Consider the following 14,785-nt stretch of genomic DNA (forward strand, 5'->3'; position numbering starts at 1 on the left):
TCTTCTTCTTGTAGCCCAGGCTGACCTTGAACTCCTGATCTTTCTGCTTTAGTCTCCTGAGTGCTGGGGTAACAATTGGTGTGATAAACCAATTTCATTTAGTAGGTGATTTATTTAATGGCTAAGTATTTTCACATCTGTCACATCAAGGTGAAGAATGGAAGTTGGCTGCCCCTTAGAAATTCTAATTGTATGTGCATAAGTGTGTGCAGGTGTCTAGGTGCCTGTGCATGTATGTAGGCCAGAGAAGGACCTCGAGTGTCCTGCTTCATTACTCTCTCATGGTGTTTGGTCGGTCGCAGTAATAGAAACCCCAACTAAGACACTAGGTGAGTGTTCTATGGCTGAGCCCCTCTCTCAGTCCATAAACAGGAATTCTTGTTATGTGTGACAAGGGCTCTTACAGTCTCATCTTCTGATTTTCAGATGGGCATTTCCACTTTTTCTGCAAATATCAGCAGTGGCCACTATATGGGCCTGGCTGGGATCGGTGCAACTTCCGGAATTGCAGTTGGAGCCCTTGAGTGGAATGTAAGTAATATCTTCTGAGCTACTGACCACTTGACTTTTGTCCAGAGAAGGCTCATAAACACGAAAGCTTGCATTTAACCTCGAGTGACTGTTAGGGATGCGTGGAAAGTACAGACGAAGGGAGTCAGGTCTTCGGTTTTACAAAAGGACTCTGCTGTTTTTCTCCTTAGTAAGTCAGGAGACAGAATGCATATATGCTGTGGACCATAGGGAAGACAGCGAGCAAAGAGCTGTTGGGTGGGAGGGAAGATCGCACTAGCATTTAAATGTGTGTGTGTGTGTGTGGCTACTGACATCTGCAGGCATTAATTCACTAGCACTTAAATGTGTGTATGTGTGTGTGTGTGCACGCGTGTGTGCGCGCACGTGCGCACGTGTGCGTATATGTGTCCACTAACATCTGCAGACATTAATTGAACCTGCATCTCTTTGAAGAGCTTGACTCCCATGGGCCCCTGCCTTAACTCTTCTGCTTTTTCTTGGTTTCAGACTATATGTATGTTCTATATTCTTGGTTGGATATTTGTTCCCATCTATAACAAGGCTGAGGTAAGTGCCCATCATCAGTTATTCTATAGTTTGTGATTTTTTAAAAATAAATATTGCATGTGTAGTAAAAGCGTCCTGAAGGACATATTATACTGTCAGCCTTTTGATCCTGGCACTGATTCCCCAAATCTGCAGATACTGAAAATATACCATTTTTTCTAGGGTAGACACAAGTAACTATCTGCTTCCTCAGGAATTTACAGAAAATATTTCAAAACATTATTTAAAATAAGGTGTAAAGAAAAGAATAGAACATACGTGTTAGTGACTAGAAGATTTAATACCCTAAAATGCTGTTTCTTCCTGGTTGGGTCGTTCATGGGATGAAATTTCACACAAGAGCCAAATAGGGCTCTGTGAGAAGCTTGAAATACTTATTCTAAAGTGTGTGTGTGTGTATGTATACCACATGTGTGCTTGGTGCTCAAAGAGGCCAAAAGAAGGCATTGGATCCCCTGGAACTTGAGTTCCAGATGGCTGTGAGCAACCATGCTGGTGTTGGGAACTAAACCCAAGTCCTCTGTAAGAGCAACAAGTGCTCTCAACCACTGAGCCATCTCTCCAACCCCTAGAAAGATTTCTTTTAAAGATGTCAAAATATCATAAAGCAAAAAATTAAAAAAATCTGCAGCATACACCAGCATACACCAGCATACACCAGGATAGCTGTGAGGCAAGTAGAAGTGCATGCTGTGACATATCCTATAGATCCATCCTATATACATATCGTATAAACCCATCCTATAGAAATATCTTGTAGACTTATCCTGTAGACCTGTCCTATAGATATATCCTATAGACTTATGCTATAGACCTATCCTATAGACTCACCACATAGACAATCCTATAGATGTGTCCTATAGATATATTCTATAGACCTATTCTGTAGACATATCCTATAGATATATCTTATAGACCAATCTGTAGACATATCCTATAGACCCATCCTGTAGACATATCTTGTAGACCTGTCCTGTAGACATATCCTATAGACCCATCCTATAGAAATATCCTATAGACACATCCTATGGACCCATCCTATAGACCTATCCTGTAGACATACAGACCCATCCTATAGACACATCCTGTAGACCCATCAAATAGACCCATCCTATAGACATATCCTATAGACACATTCTATAGAATCCTATAGAATACTAGATTAATGCAGCTGCAGACAGAGTGTCTTTGACAAGTCTATGAGCACGATCTGGACAAATGCTTCCCTCACAGCTCTGGGAAAGAGGCAGACCCGCTGAAACCTTGAACATGTAGACTCCAAAATTGAGAGACAATAGTTAACCTGTTGTCTAAGGCACCTAAACCAGTGTTTTTCAAACTGTGGACCGTGATCCCAGGGTGAATGCCTGGTGAACAGACCTTTTGCAGGGGTCACAGAAGACCATAAAAAACTCAGATTTATGTTATGATCCATAGCAGTAGCAAAGCTACTGTTAAGAAGTAGCAAAGAAAATAATTTTATGGTTGGGGATTATCATGACACGAGGAGCTGTATTAAGGGGTCACAGCATTAGGAAGGTTGAGAACCACTGTCCTAAACTGTCCTCACTTGCTAGGGAAGCCCAAACAATCAACTTAAAAACAGCCTGGGAAGTTTAGAACCTTGCTGGGAGAATCCTTGACATATGGCAGAGTACGGCTTAGAGCTGAGAAAAGGCTAAGAGAGTGAAGCCTGTGGGTGCTCAGACAAGGGCTTCCGGTCTTTATGAAGCAGGGGGAGTCTGAGTCGGAGCTCCACAATGGACATAAGTAGGTAGGTAGACCAGAGTGCATACATTAGCCAGGACAAAGCAAGGCAACAGCCTCTTAATGGTTCACTCCCGAAGCCAGGGGCTGTTGGGGTCAAAGGCCATTGTGAGCACTGAGGGCTTGGTCCCTGTGCTCATGGTGCATACTGTCCAGGATGATGTAGAAAACAGGACCTTTCGGAACACTGTCGTCTGACTGGACTGTCCATACAGAGGTGGCTGGGAACCGACTGCGTCGTCGGCTTCTATCTCCTGCCTGGAATCTCAGCTGTTGGGATACAGCTGTCCTGTCTCTCCTTCCTTACTGTCCCCAGCTTGACTGGTGCCCAAGGCAGTGACCCCGCATCTTGTATCCCTGGGCTATCTCCATCCTCTGGCAGCATCTCTGTGACATAAACAGCATGAGGAAGGGGCATCCGGCGATCTCTCTGACACTCACTATCTGACAGTGACCTGCTCTGGCGCTTGTGCAGGTGGTGACGTTGCCGGAATATTTGGGGAAGAGGTTTGGCAGCCTTCGGATCCAGTTGTTCTCCTCTTTCTTTTCCTTGGTCGTCTACATCTTCAGCAGGATCTCGGTGAGTTCCTGCACCCTGCACACGGAGTAGAGGCCAACCAGACGTGTCCTTGGAGTGCCTCCCCCAAGGAACGACAGAGAGGGAGTGTCATCTCAGCCGGTTGGTGGCGGCGCATTCCAAGGATGTGTCCAGTTGTCTCTTTATTGTTTGTTTTGTAATGAGTGCCACCAAGTGAAAGCAACCTACTGGTGTACTTGCTTATTCTGTGCCTTCTTCACTTGCATTCAAATGTCCTGAGACCCTTGGTCATTTCTGTGTGTTTACTGCAAACCCCGCCCCCAGCCTAGATGTGTTCTACACATACAGTACTGCATAATTGGTTTTCACTAACCAAATGGCTGGCATTTACCACAAAGTATAAAAAACACACACATCATGTCTTTATTCAACATAAGCTCAGTGAGGACGGAAACTGGCCTTTCCAGTTTTTATGTCTTCTGAAGACCACAGAGTGCCTGCAGCATGGTGGGACCCCAGAAATCATTTGGGGGAATAAATGATTGGATGAATCTCTGCTCATTTTATCCCTGACTTGGGAGGGCAGAATAATAAAGACAAAGGTCAGCCAGGTAAATGATGTGCAGGAGCTTCAAGTCAGTGTCAGCTCGGCCAGGGGTCCACAGATCGAGTCAGTAGGCCAGGCCAGTGAGCAACTGCTTTGTATGGCTCTTGAGCTGAGACTGATTTTCATACCCAATTTAATGGGTTGTAAAAACTAGAGGCAGTGTGGTATACAGTCCTCAAAACCTATAATATTGAGCTGGAGCGATAGCTCAGCGGTTAAGAGCACTGGCTGCTCTTCCAAAGGTTGTGAGTTCAAATTCCCAGCAACCACATGGTGGCTCACAACTATCTGTAATGAGATCTGGTGCCCTCTTCTGGCCGTAGACAGACATACATGCAGGCAGAACACTATATACATAATAAATAAATAAAGTTTAAAAACCCTATAATATTTATCATATGGTCTAGTACAAGAAGTTTGCCAATCCCACAGCTTGCTAAAGATATGGGTTCAAGTGAATTTGGCAGTGACCTAAAAGTACATAGAACTAAAAATCTCCAGTAGTTGGAAAGACGATGCAAAGGTTTTCCAGAAAAAAAGGCCCGTGGTCTTTTCCTAGTTGCAGAACCTCATAAAACAACCTCTTTGAGCATAGACCCCATGCCGAGGCTACAGAGCAGAGTAGGCTAGACCGTGTTAACTGGGCGACTTGGGTTAACCCATGCCCTTGGATGTACTAACTTTGAACTCAGAGGGCACGGAATTTGCCCCGATCACTCCCAGTGTCCATTGGCACTGGGATGCTGCCCAGCGGCCTTTTCTTCGTGTGGCTTGCAAGACCCATTTCTTTCTGGGGTGGTGATTGATTCTGCTGGAAATGAAGGTTCAGTTACTAACCTTGTGCCCGTTTCAGATGGAGATCAGCTTTGGTGCCATGTTCTTGAAAATGGTTTGGGACACAGATATTTACCAGACAATGCTGGTTTTGCTGACCATTACTGGCATTTATACCATCACAGGTGAGGTAGCTGTAACCACACATGGGCTTATACTGACATAAACACTCAGTAGAGTCTGAAGGGCTACTGAAGTCTCCCAAAGTCTTTAGATCTCAGGAAGTGTGACGGAGGCAGAGGTACCACTAGGGATCATATTGGGTTGGGATAATCTCTGTAAAGAGTGATCGATAAGTCAGCAGTGATCATGTTTATGGTGAAATGAGGTGTGACACTGTGGGTTGCCAGGTAACAGAATGGGAACACACAAAGTGGGGAGGGGAAAGGGAGGGAGGGCCCTTGAGGAGGCTCCTGGCCAAGCCAGGTGGGATCTTTTAGAAAGCCAGTTCTCATGTATTCAGCCTCTGCCTAGGGTAGGAGCTCTCGCCACTCATGTCCTGGTACTCAGTGTGGCCAGAGGTCAAGTGGAGATAACCAGAGGGACAGAAAGTCGTCAGGAAGTGGCTGATGGAGATGAGGAATCCTGGGTTCTTCTTCCTGGCGATACTGAGCAATGCTTGGAGACAGTTTTGTTGTTAAAACTGGGCGAGGACGTAGGGAAGGTGCTATCTAGCTGTTAGAGAACACGGGCGATACTCATGGTGGCTTTCAGCTCAGTTTCTGGGGTGAAAGGTGTTCACGTTTGACTAGGAAAATGGTCACATATTAATCTGTCCTTTTTCAGATTTTCTTTGCTCTCCTTTTTGCATGGAGAGCAAAGAAAAATCGGGACCAGTGCAGGCAGGGCATACAGAGCTGGTGACTGTGGGGAGGGGGGAGGGCATACAGAGCTGGTGACTGTGGGGAGGGGGGAGGGCATACAGAGCTGGTGATTAGGGGGAGGGAGGAGAGCATACAGAGCTGGTGATTGGGGGGGAGGGCATACAGAGCTGGTGACTGTGGGGAGGGGGGAGGGCATACAGGGCTGGTGATGGGGGGGAGGAGGAGGGCATACAGAGAGGTTGCTGTGAGCAACCTCATGTAAGAAATCCATGTTGCTTTCCTTTCCTTTCCTTTCTTCTTCCTCTTCAGGTGGTCTGGCAACTGTGGCTTATGTTGAGACCTTACAAGCTGGTATTATGCTTCTGGGCTCAGTCTTGTTAATGATTTATGGTAAGTAAGTGGGCCACAGAAGTGATATCTTTGAACCTAGGGTTACATGGGGACATCAGCTGCTTCAACTTACAGAAGCCAAGAGCATGGTTGAAGGTCATAAAGGCAACCTCACTGTATTTTCTAAAGACGCCAAACCTCTCCATCAACGCAGATAATCCCAATCAGACCGAATTAAACCTAATTAAAAGATGCCCGTGTTTAATGGAGTGCTCCTGGGTGGCCCCAGGAAAACATGGAGAGGGGAAGAGAGAGAGAAGGGGAGACCACACGAGATTTGGAGACTACGTGTTCATTCTCTGGGGACAGTTTAAATAGCCTGTGGGGGTGGTCTCCACCTTCTCTGGGGAGGGGTTACCATTTGGTGGGCTTCTTTGACCCTCCCTGGGGAGGGGTCACTGTTTGGCAGGCTTTCTTGGAGGTGGAGTTTGGACAGAGGCAACTTCCAGAGGAGGGAGCTTATGCCAGGAGGCTGGGGGCAAACAGTCCAGACTTTTTGTATAAAGGGGTGTTAGGGAGCTGAGGTGATGCTTCCAACCAACCAACCAACCAACCAACCAACCAACCAACCAACCAACCAACCAACCATTCACTGCCCACTAGAGGAGCTCGTGATAAAATGCTGGTGAAAGATTCCAATGCTGGGGTCCAGCGTGCTCCTCCTCAGCCCCTGTGTTGTCTCTGCTCTCCAGTAGGAAATCCCTTTAGTTTGCCCGCTCAGATCTGTCTGACAAGGTCAGCAGAAGGTCAGTTCCAAGCAGGGGGCGTCTACACCCTCAATCAGCACTGCACAGCCGTCCTTACTGTGTCACCAACAAACCAGACACGCCTCGTCACCCAAAACAGCCTGGAGAGTAAGTGTCTACTGCAAAACTAATTATGAGTAGGAATGTCTGGACTCTGCTCTCAGCCAGCAAACAGCCTATCTGAAAAAAATACAGCTACCAAAAAGCTCCAGTTGACTCTTATTTTTATGGGTCTGGATAGATAATGGCACCCAAACGACTGGGCCTAACCCATGGCCCACTACCCACTTCAGTCCTGTTGCTTGTCCACCCACTCAGGGTCAAGAGAGTTAATAGAGGTTGCTTAGCTAGGCACTTTGTACCTCTGGGACAACTTTCCATCGAGAAAATTCACAGGTAGCTAGATAATCATATGCAAGCAGATATTGCTTTGTGAAATACATGGACCTATGGCCACAACATCTTCTAATAAAGGATGACCGAGATGGGATGGCCTTTTTACATTGGCCTAGGATGTCTCTAACAGTTTTTAGATGCATCAGAATCCAAACTAGCCTTATTAAATGTACCAAATTAGTTGTTGGCATCATGTCATAATTTTCTTCAACAAGCTCTAACCTTTTCAGTAACATCTTCATAATGAACTAGAGCAGTTATAAGCATTAACAGGTCCAATACCATAATTCTAGTATGAAAATTAACAATAAAAACAATTTGTCGGCTGGGCGATGGTGGCACACGCCTTTAATCCCAGCACTTGGGAGGCAGAGGCAGGCAGATCTCTATGAGTTCGAGATCTGGCCTGGTCTACACAGCTAGTTCCAGGACAGGTTCCAAAGCCACAGAGAAACCCTGTCTGGAAAAACCAAAAAACAAAAAAACCTACAATTTGTCAAATCACAATTCTCTTAAATCTGTTCTAATAAAAAAAACAAGGCTTCTGTGATGGGTGAGCTATGAGTCTTTTTTCCTTTTCTATAGTACAATTATATTGCTGCTTTTAACTTTCAAAGGTAAGTTTGAACTGTCCCAGTCTCTTAAGTAGCGGCAAAAATTTTTATGCCATTTCTTCTCATCTCTGAAGAAGGGCTTCGGTAACTCTTTGCCTCCATAATAGTGTTATTTTACTTTAACAAATCTCTTTCCCTCAGAAAGGAAATTTTCTGAGGTCTTAGTTCTTAGGTCCTTTATTTCAACAACAGATTGAAACCCATACTGGCAAAAATGAGTTCTGTGTCCCAAGATATAGTATGGATAAACTGACACACATTCAGTCAGCATTCTTGGACTGGCTCCGAAGTAAAAAGAACTCACTAGAGTCTGGAAGTTTGTACAGTAGGTCCACCAAAAAGCTGGAAGTCACCAACCATCACCACACTCTTCCTTCCCTTCTCAGACTGCAGCATGATGACACAGGAGGGTCACAGGTTTAGCTGTCACCAACCATTCAGACTCTTCTGTGGGGGCACCAGAATTACAATGTCATCAGGGCTGGCATCCTTCTTCTGCACACACCGGACTAGATGCTCTAGAAGTTATCATGCTCCATTCTCCTTCTGTGAAATAATACAGACATGTTCTCTATTATCCTTTCCATAATCCAATGCAAGGGTCTTTCCACTTTGCTTTAGCAAAAGTCACCCTGGTACCATTATGCAAAAATCTATCCCTGGCAGATTGCTCACGGGCATCCACATTCAAGAAATTCAGAGTAGAAAGGACATGATTTAAGGCATTATATGGCACTGAGGGTGTAAGTTCCCTGTTTTTGTCTTTTGAAGTTGTGTTTTCAAGGAGCCATGGGCATCCTCCACAATTCCTCACCTTGGGGATTATAAGGAATGTCTGTTTTTTATATAAGGAATATTCAGTATAAGGAATATTGATCGCACTAGGTTCCCTACCAAAATATCACCTAGATTCTATTTGGCTTTTTTTTGTAATTTTTGAAGATCAAAGTTTGTAAGCTGTCTTTCTAATCCAAGCTCCAAATCTCACTAGCTGACAGGTAGTGATCTTCCTCATTTGTATGGTCCCAGCCACTTGTCTGGGTGGGGAAGAGCTGTGCTGAGCTCTCTGCAGCTCTGCCATCCTGCCAGGGACCTGGGACCTGGAGGTACCAGTCCCTCATTGCCTGCTGTGTCTGGAGGGTTCACAGGCCACACTCAGTGGTCCCTCTGCAGACTGGGACCAGCTGGCATATTGTAGTTGGAGCTCAGGTTCCCAGGTGCCCATCATTGTAGTGGCTGGCTCTGAGACCACTGCATCCACAAGCTTGGCTGACTGGGAACTCAGGCAGGCAGAGCCTTGCTGCGTTCATTACTCCTGCTTTCCTATCTTGCAGAATTCCTGCATCCTTTCCTCTGCTAAAGGCTATTGATATACTCATACAGGCTCCTTGGGCTCATGGGCGATGTAGCCTCTGGCCATTCCCTGCTGGTTCCAGGAGCCAGCTGCTGTACTTGCATGTGGGTGGACACCATTGTGGTAGCTGCTCAGACCTGGCCTGCTGAGAGGGGCCATTCTGTTTTCCCTGCCCTAAGTCCAGGAGCAGACCTAAAGTGGTGCCAGTTTCACCACCAGTGTGGGGGAGGGAGAGGGAAGTTTAAATTATTTACAAACTCTAAAAATCTCTGCTTCTCTTTTTGCTCCACCCCAGCTGCTCTGGCTATCAAAATACATTAGAGCAAATGTACAGATAATTGAATACTATTTCCTTGACCCATATCTACAAATAATTGCAGTTTTACTCCTTTATGATCTTTAAATATCCCAATCCACAAGAGGGGAAAGGAAACAAAAGACTTTTTTCTAAAATCATGATACAAGGAACAAACAAAGGGGTTGCCATCTTAATACTCAAAACACCAAGTAACCACACCCTAGGTCAAGATAAACTGTTAGTAGCCACACCTTAAGTCAAATCTCCCGTCAATAATCTTGAAGGAGCAAGATTAGGCTCAGAGTCTCTGACCTTTAGTCAAGGTGGGATGGATCCACTTCTGTGGGCTCCCACACTGCCCGTGTGTCACTCCGGGGCATTTTATAGTGAGAGCCAGTAGGTCACACTGGGCCTTATTTCCAGTCTTGGTTTTTTAGCTGTATTGTTTATTGTACTCTTCAAAGAACTGATAAATATCAGTTTTTTTTAAAGCCTTTCGTGAAGTGGGAGGATATCAGGGGCTGATGAAAAAGTACCTCCACGCCATCCCAAGTAGGATACAGCAGGGAAACTGGACAGCCAAGCCACAGTGCTATATGCCTCGTCGGGACGCTTTCCATATCTTCCGAAGTTTTGGCTCTGGAGACATCCCCTGGCCTGGACTCATCTTAGGTGCCACTGTGGTTTCTTTGTTCTATGGGTGTGCTGATCAGGTAATTAAATGTAAGATCAATACTAATCCCAATGTTGCTCACATGTGTGTATATTTTGGGTTGACCACTCGGGATTTGATAACCTATTAGGGGACCTGGGACTGAAGAATAATTCGCTTTCTCTCAATAGCCACTGATTGCTTATAACCTTTCATCTAGGGGTGGGACCTTGTGAAATTTCTCCCATCTACATGGCATGTAATCTGGGGGTATTATTCTGCAGGTTAAGCTTAACTATATTATTGGAGTTTTTGTGGGTGTAGCTTTCTTGCCCTGCATAGGAGATACTATCTCAAAGCAGATGGGCTAATCCTTTGGTCTTTACAATATTTCTATCCTCTCTTCTCTCCAGTGTTCCCTGATCCTTGGATGCAGGAGTTGCATTGCGGATGTATCAGTTGGGATTGGGTAACTGTGGTGGTTTGAATAAGAACGGCCCTCATAGACTCATATATTTGAATGCTTAGTTACTCAGGGTGGCACCACTTGAGAAGGATCAGGAGGTGTGGCCTTATTGGAGGAAGTGTGTCACTGTGGATGGGCTTTGAGATTTCAAAAGTCAAAACCATGTCCAATATCTTTTTCTTCCTGCTGCCTTTGGATACAGTTGTAGAACTCTCAGTTACTTTTCCAGCACCGTGTGTGCCTGAATGCCACCCAGCTCCTCTCTATGATGATAATGGAGTATGCCCATGAAACTGTAAGCCAGCCCCAGTTAAATGTTTTCTCTTATCCGATTGTTGTAGTTGTGGTGTCTCTTCACAGCAGCTGAACACTGAGACAGGATCTGTAGTGGTCTCTATCTGCTGCAAAAAGGAGCTTCTTTGACAGGGGTGGGAAGTATGTTTATCTGTGGTTATGTGAATGAGTAGCCCCTCCCAGGGATGAGCACTTTTATTGGTTGTCCAATGCAGAGTAGTAAGCCTTGGAAGCATCATATACCAACAATAAAAATAGACTCAGTGACCAAGCAGTGGTGGTGGATGCCTTTAATCCCAGCATGTGGGAGGCAGAGACAGGCAGATCTCTGAGAGTTTAAGGCCAGCCTGATCTACAGAGCAGATCCAGAACAGGCGTCAAAGCTAAGCAGAGAAACTCTGTCTTGAGAAAATAACAACAACAGAAAGAAAGAAAGAAAGAAAGAAAGGAAGAAAGAAAGGAAGAAAGAAAGGAAGAAAGAAAGAGATAAAGAAAGAAAAAAGAAAAATATAAGATTGCTTATTAAAAGCACAGGAGTAGAACCCATAACTGCCTAAACAGTGAAGGAAATTGTTTGAGAAAAAAACCAAAATTTTGGTACTCCTAGTACTACTACTGGAAGTCAGGATTTTAGTGGTACTAGGCAAATATTGAGTTATACCCGAGTTCTAATTAATTTTGTTTTGTTTTTTTGAGACAGGTTTTCTCTATATATCCCTTACTGCCTGGAACTCACTCTGTAGAACAGGTTGGCCTTGAACTCAAGAGACCCACCTGCCTCTGTTTCCTGGGTGCTGGGTTAAAGTGAGCATCACCACTGCCCAGCACTCTAATAACATGTTTTCATTTTTTTTTAAAACTGAAAGGCAGGTAGATCTCGGAGTTCAAGGTCAGCCTGGTCTACAGAGTGAGTTGCTGCACAGAAAAATCCTGTCTCTATAAAACAAAAAACAAACAAAAATTTTATTGAAAAAAAAAGTAGCAGTTTGGCTCACCAACATTTTAAAGCGCCCTTCCTTCGGTTACAGTTGACAATACACTGATGTGCTTGGGACTCTGTGTGGATGGATTTCGGTGGTCACCCTCCTCACAGGGGTCACATGTCTGCCCTTGTGCTGTCATTCCACAGGGGACCAGATATTCTGTGCCCAGTTTTGTTTAGGATTCACCGCGATTCCTCTACCTGAAGATTCCTCTTACTCCAGCAATGATAAAAGCTCTCCGTTCTTTTTCTTTTGCACACCACCCTCCTCCCTTCTGTAAACTCTAGAAGATGCACCGCAGTTCCAGTTATGGCTTCCATGTCACGATCTCTTTTACACCATCTCGATTTGGTACTTCCCACGGGAAACCAGCTGTTCTGTGGTCAGGACTTGCAGCCTGTGTTCCCTCCATATGCTCAGCATTGGCACCTCCCCTCCCAGAAGCCAGAAGCAGCTGCTGTAGACCTCTCAAGAGTCACATGTCATATGTCACATGGGACACTCACAATTCCACTCTTCCCCAATTATTAAACTAATGAACTTTGAAGATAAAGAAAGTGTAACAAAAACAACAAACACCAACAAAAATCCTATCTGCTAACCCCTTTACTGCTAAACCACATTGTCACACTGATTCATGCTTGAGGATTTTTTTTAGACTCTGTAACACAGTATATATACTATTTTGGATCCTGTGCCTTTAAGCCACCATGAGTATATTTTCCCACTATTTAAATTATTTTAAAGATTTATTTATTTATTATGTATACAGTGTTCTGTCTGCATGTCTGCCTGCAGACCAGAAGAGGGCACCAGATCTCATTACAGATGGTTGTGAGCCACCACGTGATTGCTGGGAATTGAACTCAGGACCTCTGGAAGAGCAACCAGTGTTTTCAACCTCTGAGCCATCTCATGAGCCCTGAATATTCTTTAAAAGCATAACATTATTACATTATTTGGATGCCTCAATTGCTCTACCCCGCTCTCTTTCTTGCCCTTCTCTTCTAAGTGATTCTCCACCCTTTGGCCTGACGTCATGATGCCTCTTATGGCTCCAGAACATGAAATGGGTTCCAAAACAACAGGAGAGTCTAGGATTTTATGTTTTCTTGAATCAGTGTTTTACTCTGTAACCTTGGCTGGTCCAGGACTCTCTACATAGACCAGTTTGCCCTCAAACTCAGAGATTCATTTTCCTCTGCCTACTGACTTCTGAGATTAAGAGGATGTACCATTACACCCAACCAGAAAGTCTACATCTTAAAAGAATGTAAAAGTTTACTTTAATTTTGATAATGAAGCAAGCTCATCCTTCACAAACACTTGGTTGTTTCCACGGCCTTACTTTCCTTCTGATCAGTTATAAGGGTCTATTCCTTCTGTGTGGTGGGATAGCCTGTGAGCCTCCATCGCCATGGCAGGTATGTAATGCTAGCAGCGAGGCCAAAACCATGCATGATAATTGCATCCCATCTATTAACTGTGCACGGCACAATATGTGCTCACTTTCCTGTGTCTCTCTCTAGCCATGGATGGCCCAAAGACGTATGGATGCAGAGTGGCCATCTCAGCAAACCCACCAGAGAACACATCCTGCCGTCACTTTAGACAGTGTCTTACCTGTGCCGAGGCAGCCTGGCCCTCATACAGTCCTGACACCACCCACTTGTCTTCCCCTGGCAGGTTTCTGTCCAAAGGTTCCTGGCAGGAAAGAGCAGGCTTGATATGCAAGGGGGCTGCCTCTTGTGTGGGTACCTGAAGCTGCTGCCCATGTTCCTCATGGTGATGCCAGGAATGGTCAGCCGCATCTTGTTCCCAGGTAAATTCTTGATCCTGACATGCTCTCCTAGAGATCCGGAGGATAGCTGAAGTATTGGGTCCCCCATAGTACACTAGTTACTGGAATTGCCTCAAGTGTCTCTTTAGAATGTATTTGAGGAGAAACGCCTGAGATGTACAATACAGAAACCCCAAGGCGATAAGAAAGGGAAGAACAGATCAAAGCATTCCCCCTAAGACAGCCATGCTCCTCTGTAGCACAAATTTTGGTTGGTCTTAATAATAAAAACTCAGAGTCAGATATAGGAGTTAGTGCTGAAGATCAGAGAAGCAGAGAGGTCAGCCACTAGAGAGTTCTTTTACCTCTACCCATGCTCAGACCAAAGGGGCGATCCTGTCCTCAGACTGCATCTCCAGACTCCATCTGTCTCCACCAAACGTCAGCCTGCAATGAGCTCCTGTCTTCTCCTGCCTTGCATCCCTTTCTTCGTCCAGCCATATCCCTCCTATTTTTGCCTCCTGAGTGCTGGGATTAAAGGAGTGCACCACCACTTCCTGGCTCTAGTGGTTTAGCTCTGTACTCTGATCTTCAGGCAAGCTTTATCTGTGAAAACGTGAACAGAATATCACTGCATTCCTCCCCGCCAGAGGTCCAGCCACAGCTTTGGGGCCCAGTCCTCAGGAGCTCGGAGGATTTGCTGTCACTTTACTGACCTTATGCTGTGTGGATCAGAGGCTGTGCCACGATCTCTTTGATGTGGTTTCTCACAGCCCTAGACTGCACGTTCACAGCGCTCGCTGAACTCCTGAGACAATTTGGAAGAGGCGGATGTAGAGAGAAAGACTTGGAGAAAAGCCCTCATTCTTTCTACTGAAAGTATTAACAAATCTCCCACTTCCCCTAACGAGTGATCAGAATTCCATAATGTATTTCACCCCTGTATCGACTGAGTTTGGCTAGCTATCTCTTAGGCAAAGGGTCTGCTTATTCGTAAGGTAAGGGAACATTTATGAGTCTGGTAGGTATAGCCACAAGAATAGTGTCCTGGTTAAGTTTCTATTGCTGTGATTAACCACCACGACTAACAGCAACTTGAAGGAGGGAAGGGTTTATATATCTTATGCTTTCAGAAAACTGTCTATCACTGAAGGACATCAGG

The 14,785-nt window shown here is 45.0% G+C and overlaps 1 protein-coding gene across 1 annotated transcript in view; it reads left to right on the forward strand.

Moving 5' to 3' along the window:
* Window positions 1-14,785, forward strand: part of LOC101987057 (sodium/glucose cotransporter 1-like) — a 34,349-nt gene that overhangs the window by 2,656 nt on the left and 16,908 nt on the right. The window contains exons 2-8 of the mRNA XM_005360212.2: window positions 427-531; window positions 1,021-1,080; window positions 3,323-3,427; window positions 4,846-4,951; window positions 5,960-6,040; window positions 9,941-10,161; window positions 13,530-13,665. Of these exons, the coding sequence (XP_005360269.1) occupies window positions 427-531; window positions 1,021-1,080; window positions 3,323-3,427; window positions 4,846-4,951; window positions 5,960-6,040; window positions 9,941-10,161; window positions 13,530-13,665 (814 nt within the window). The remainder of the gene's footprint in view (window positions 1-426; window positions 532-1,020; window positions 1,081-3,322; window positions 3,428-4,845; window positions 4,952-5,959; window positions 6,041-9,940; window positions 10,162-13,529; window positions 13,666-14,785) is intronic.

Source organism: Microtus ochrogaster, linkage group LG2 (assembly GCF_000317375.1).
Source record: "Microtus ochrogaster isolate Prairie Vole_2 linkage group LG2, MicOch1.0, whole genome shotgun sequence".
Classification (NCBI taxonomy): domain Eukaryota; kingdom Metazoa; phylum Chordata; class Mammalia; order Rodentia; family Cricetidae; genus Microtus; species Microtus ochrogaster.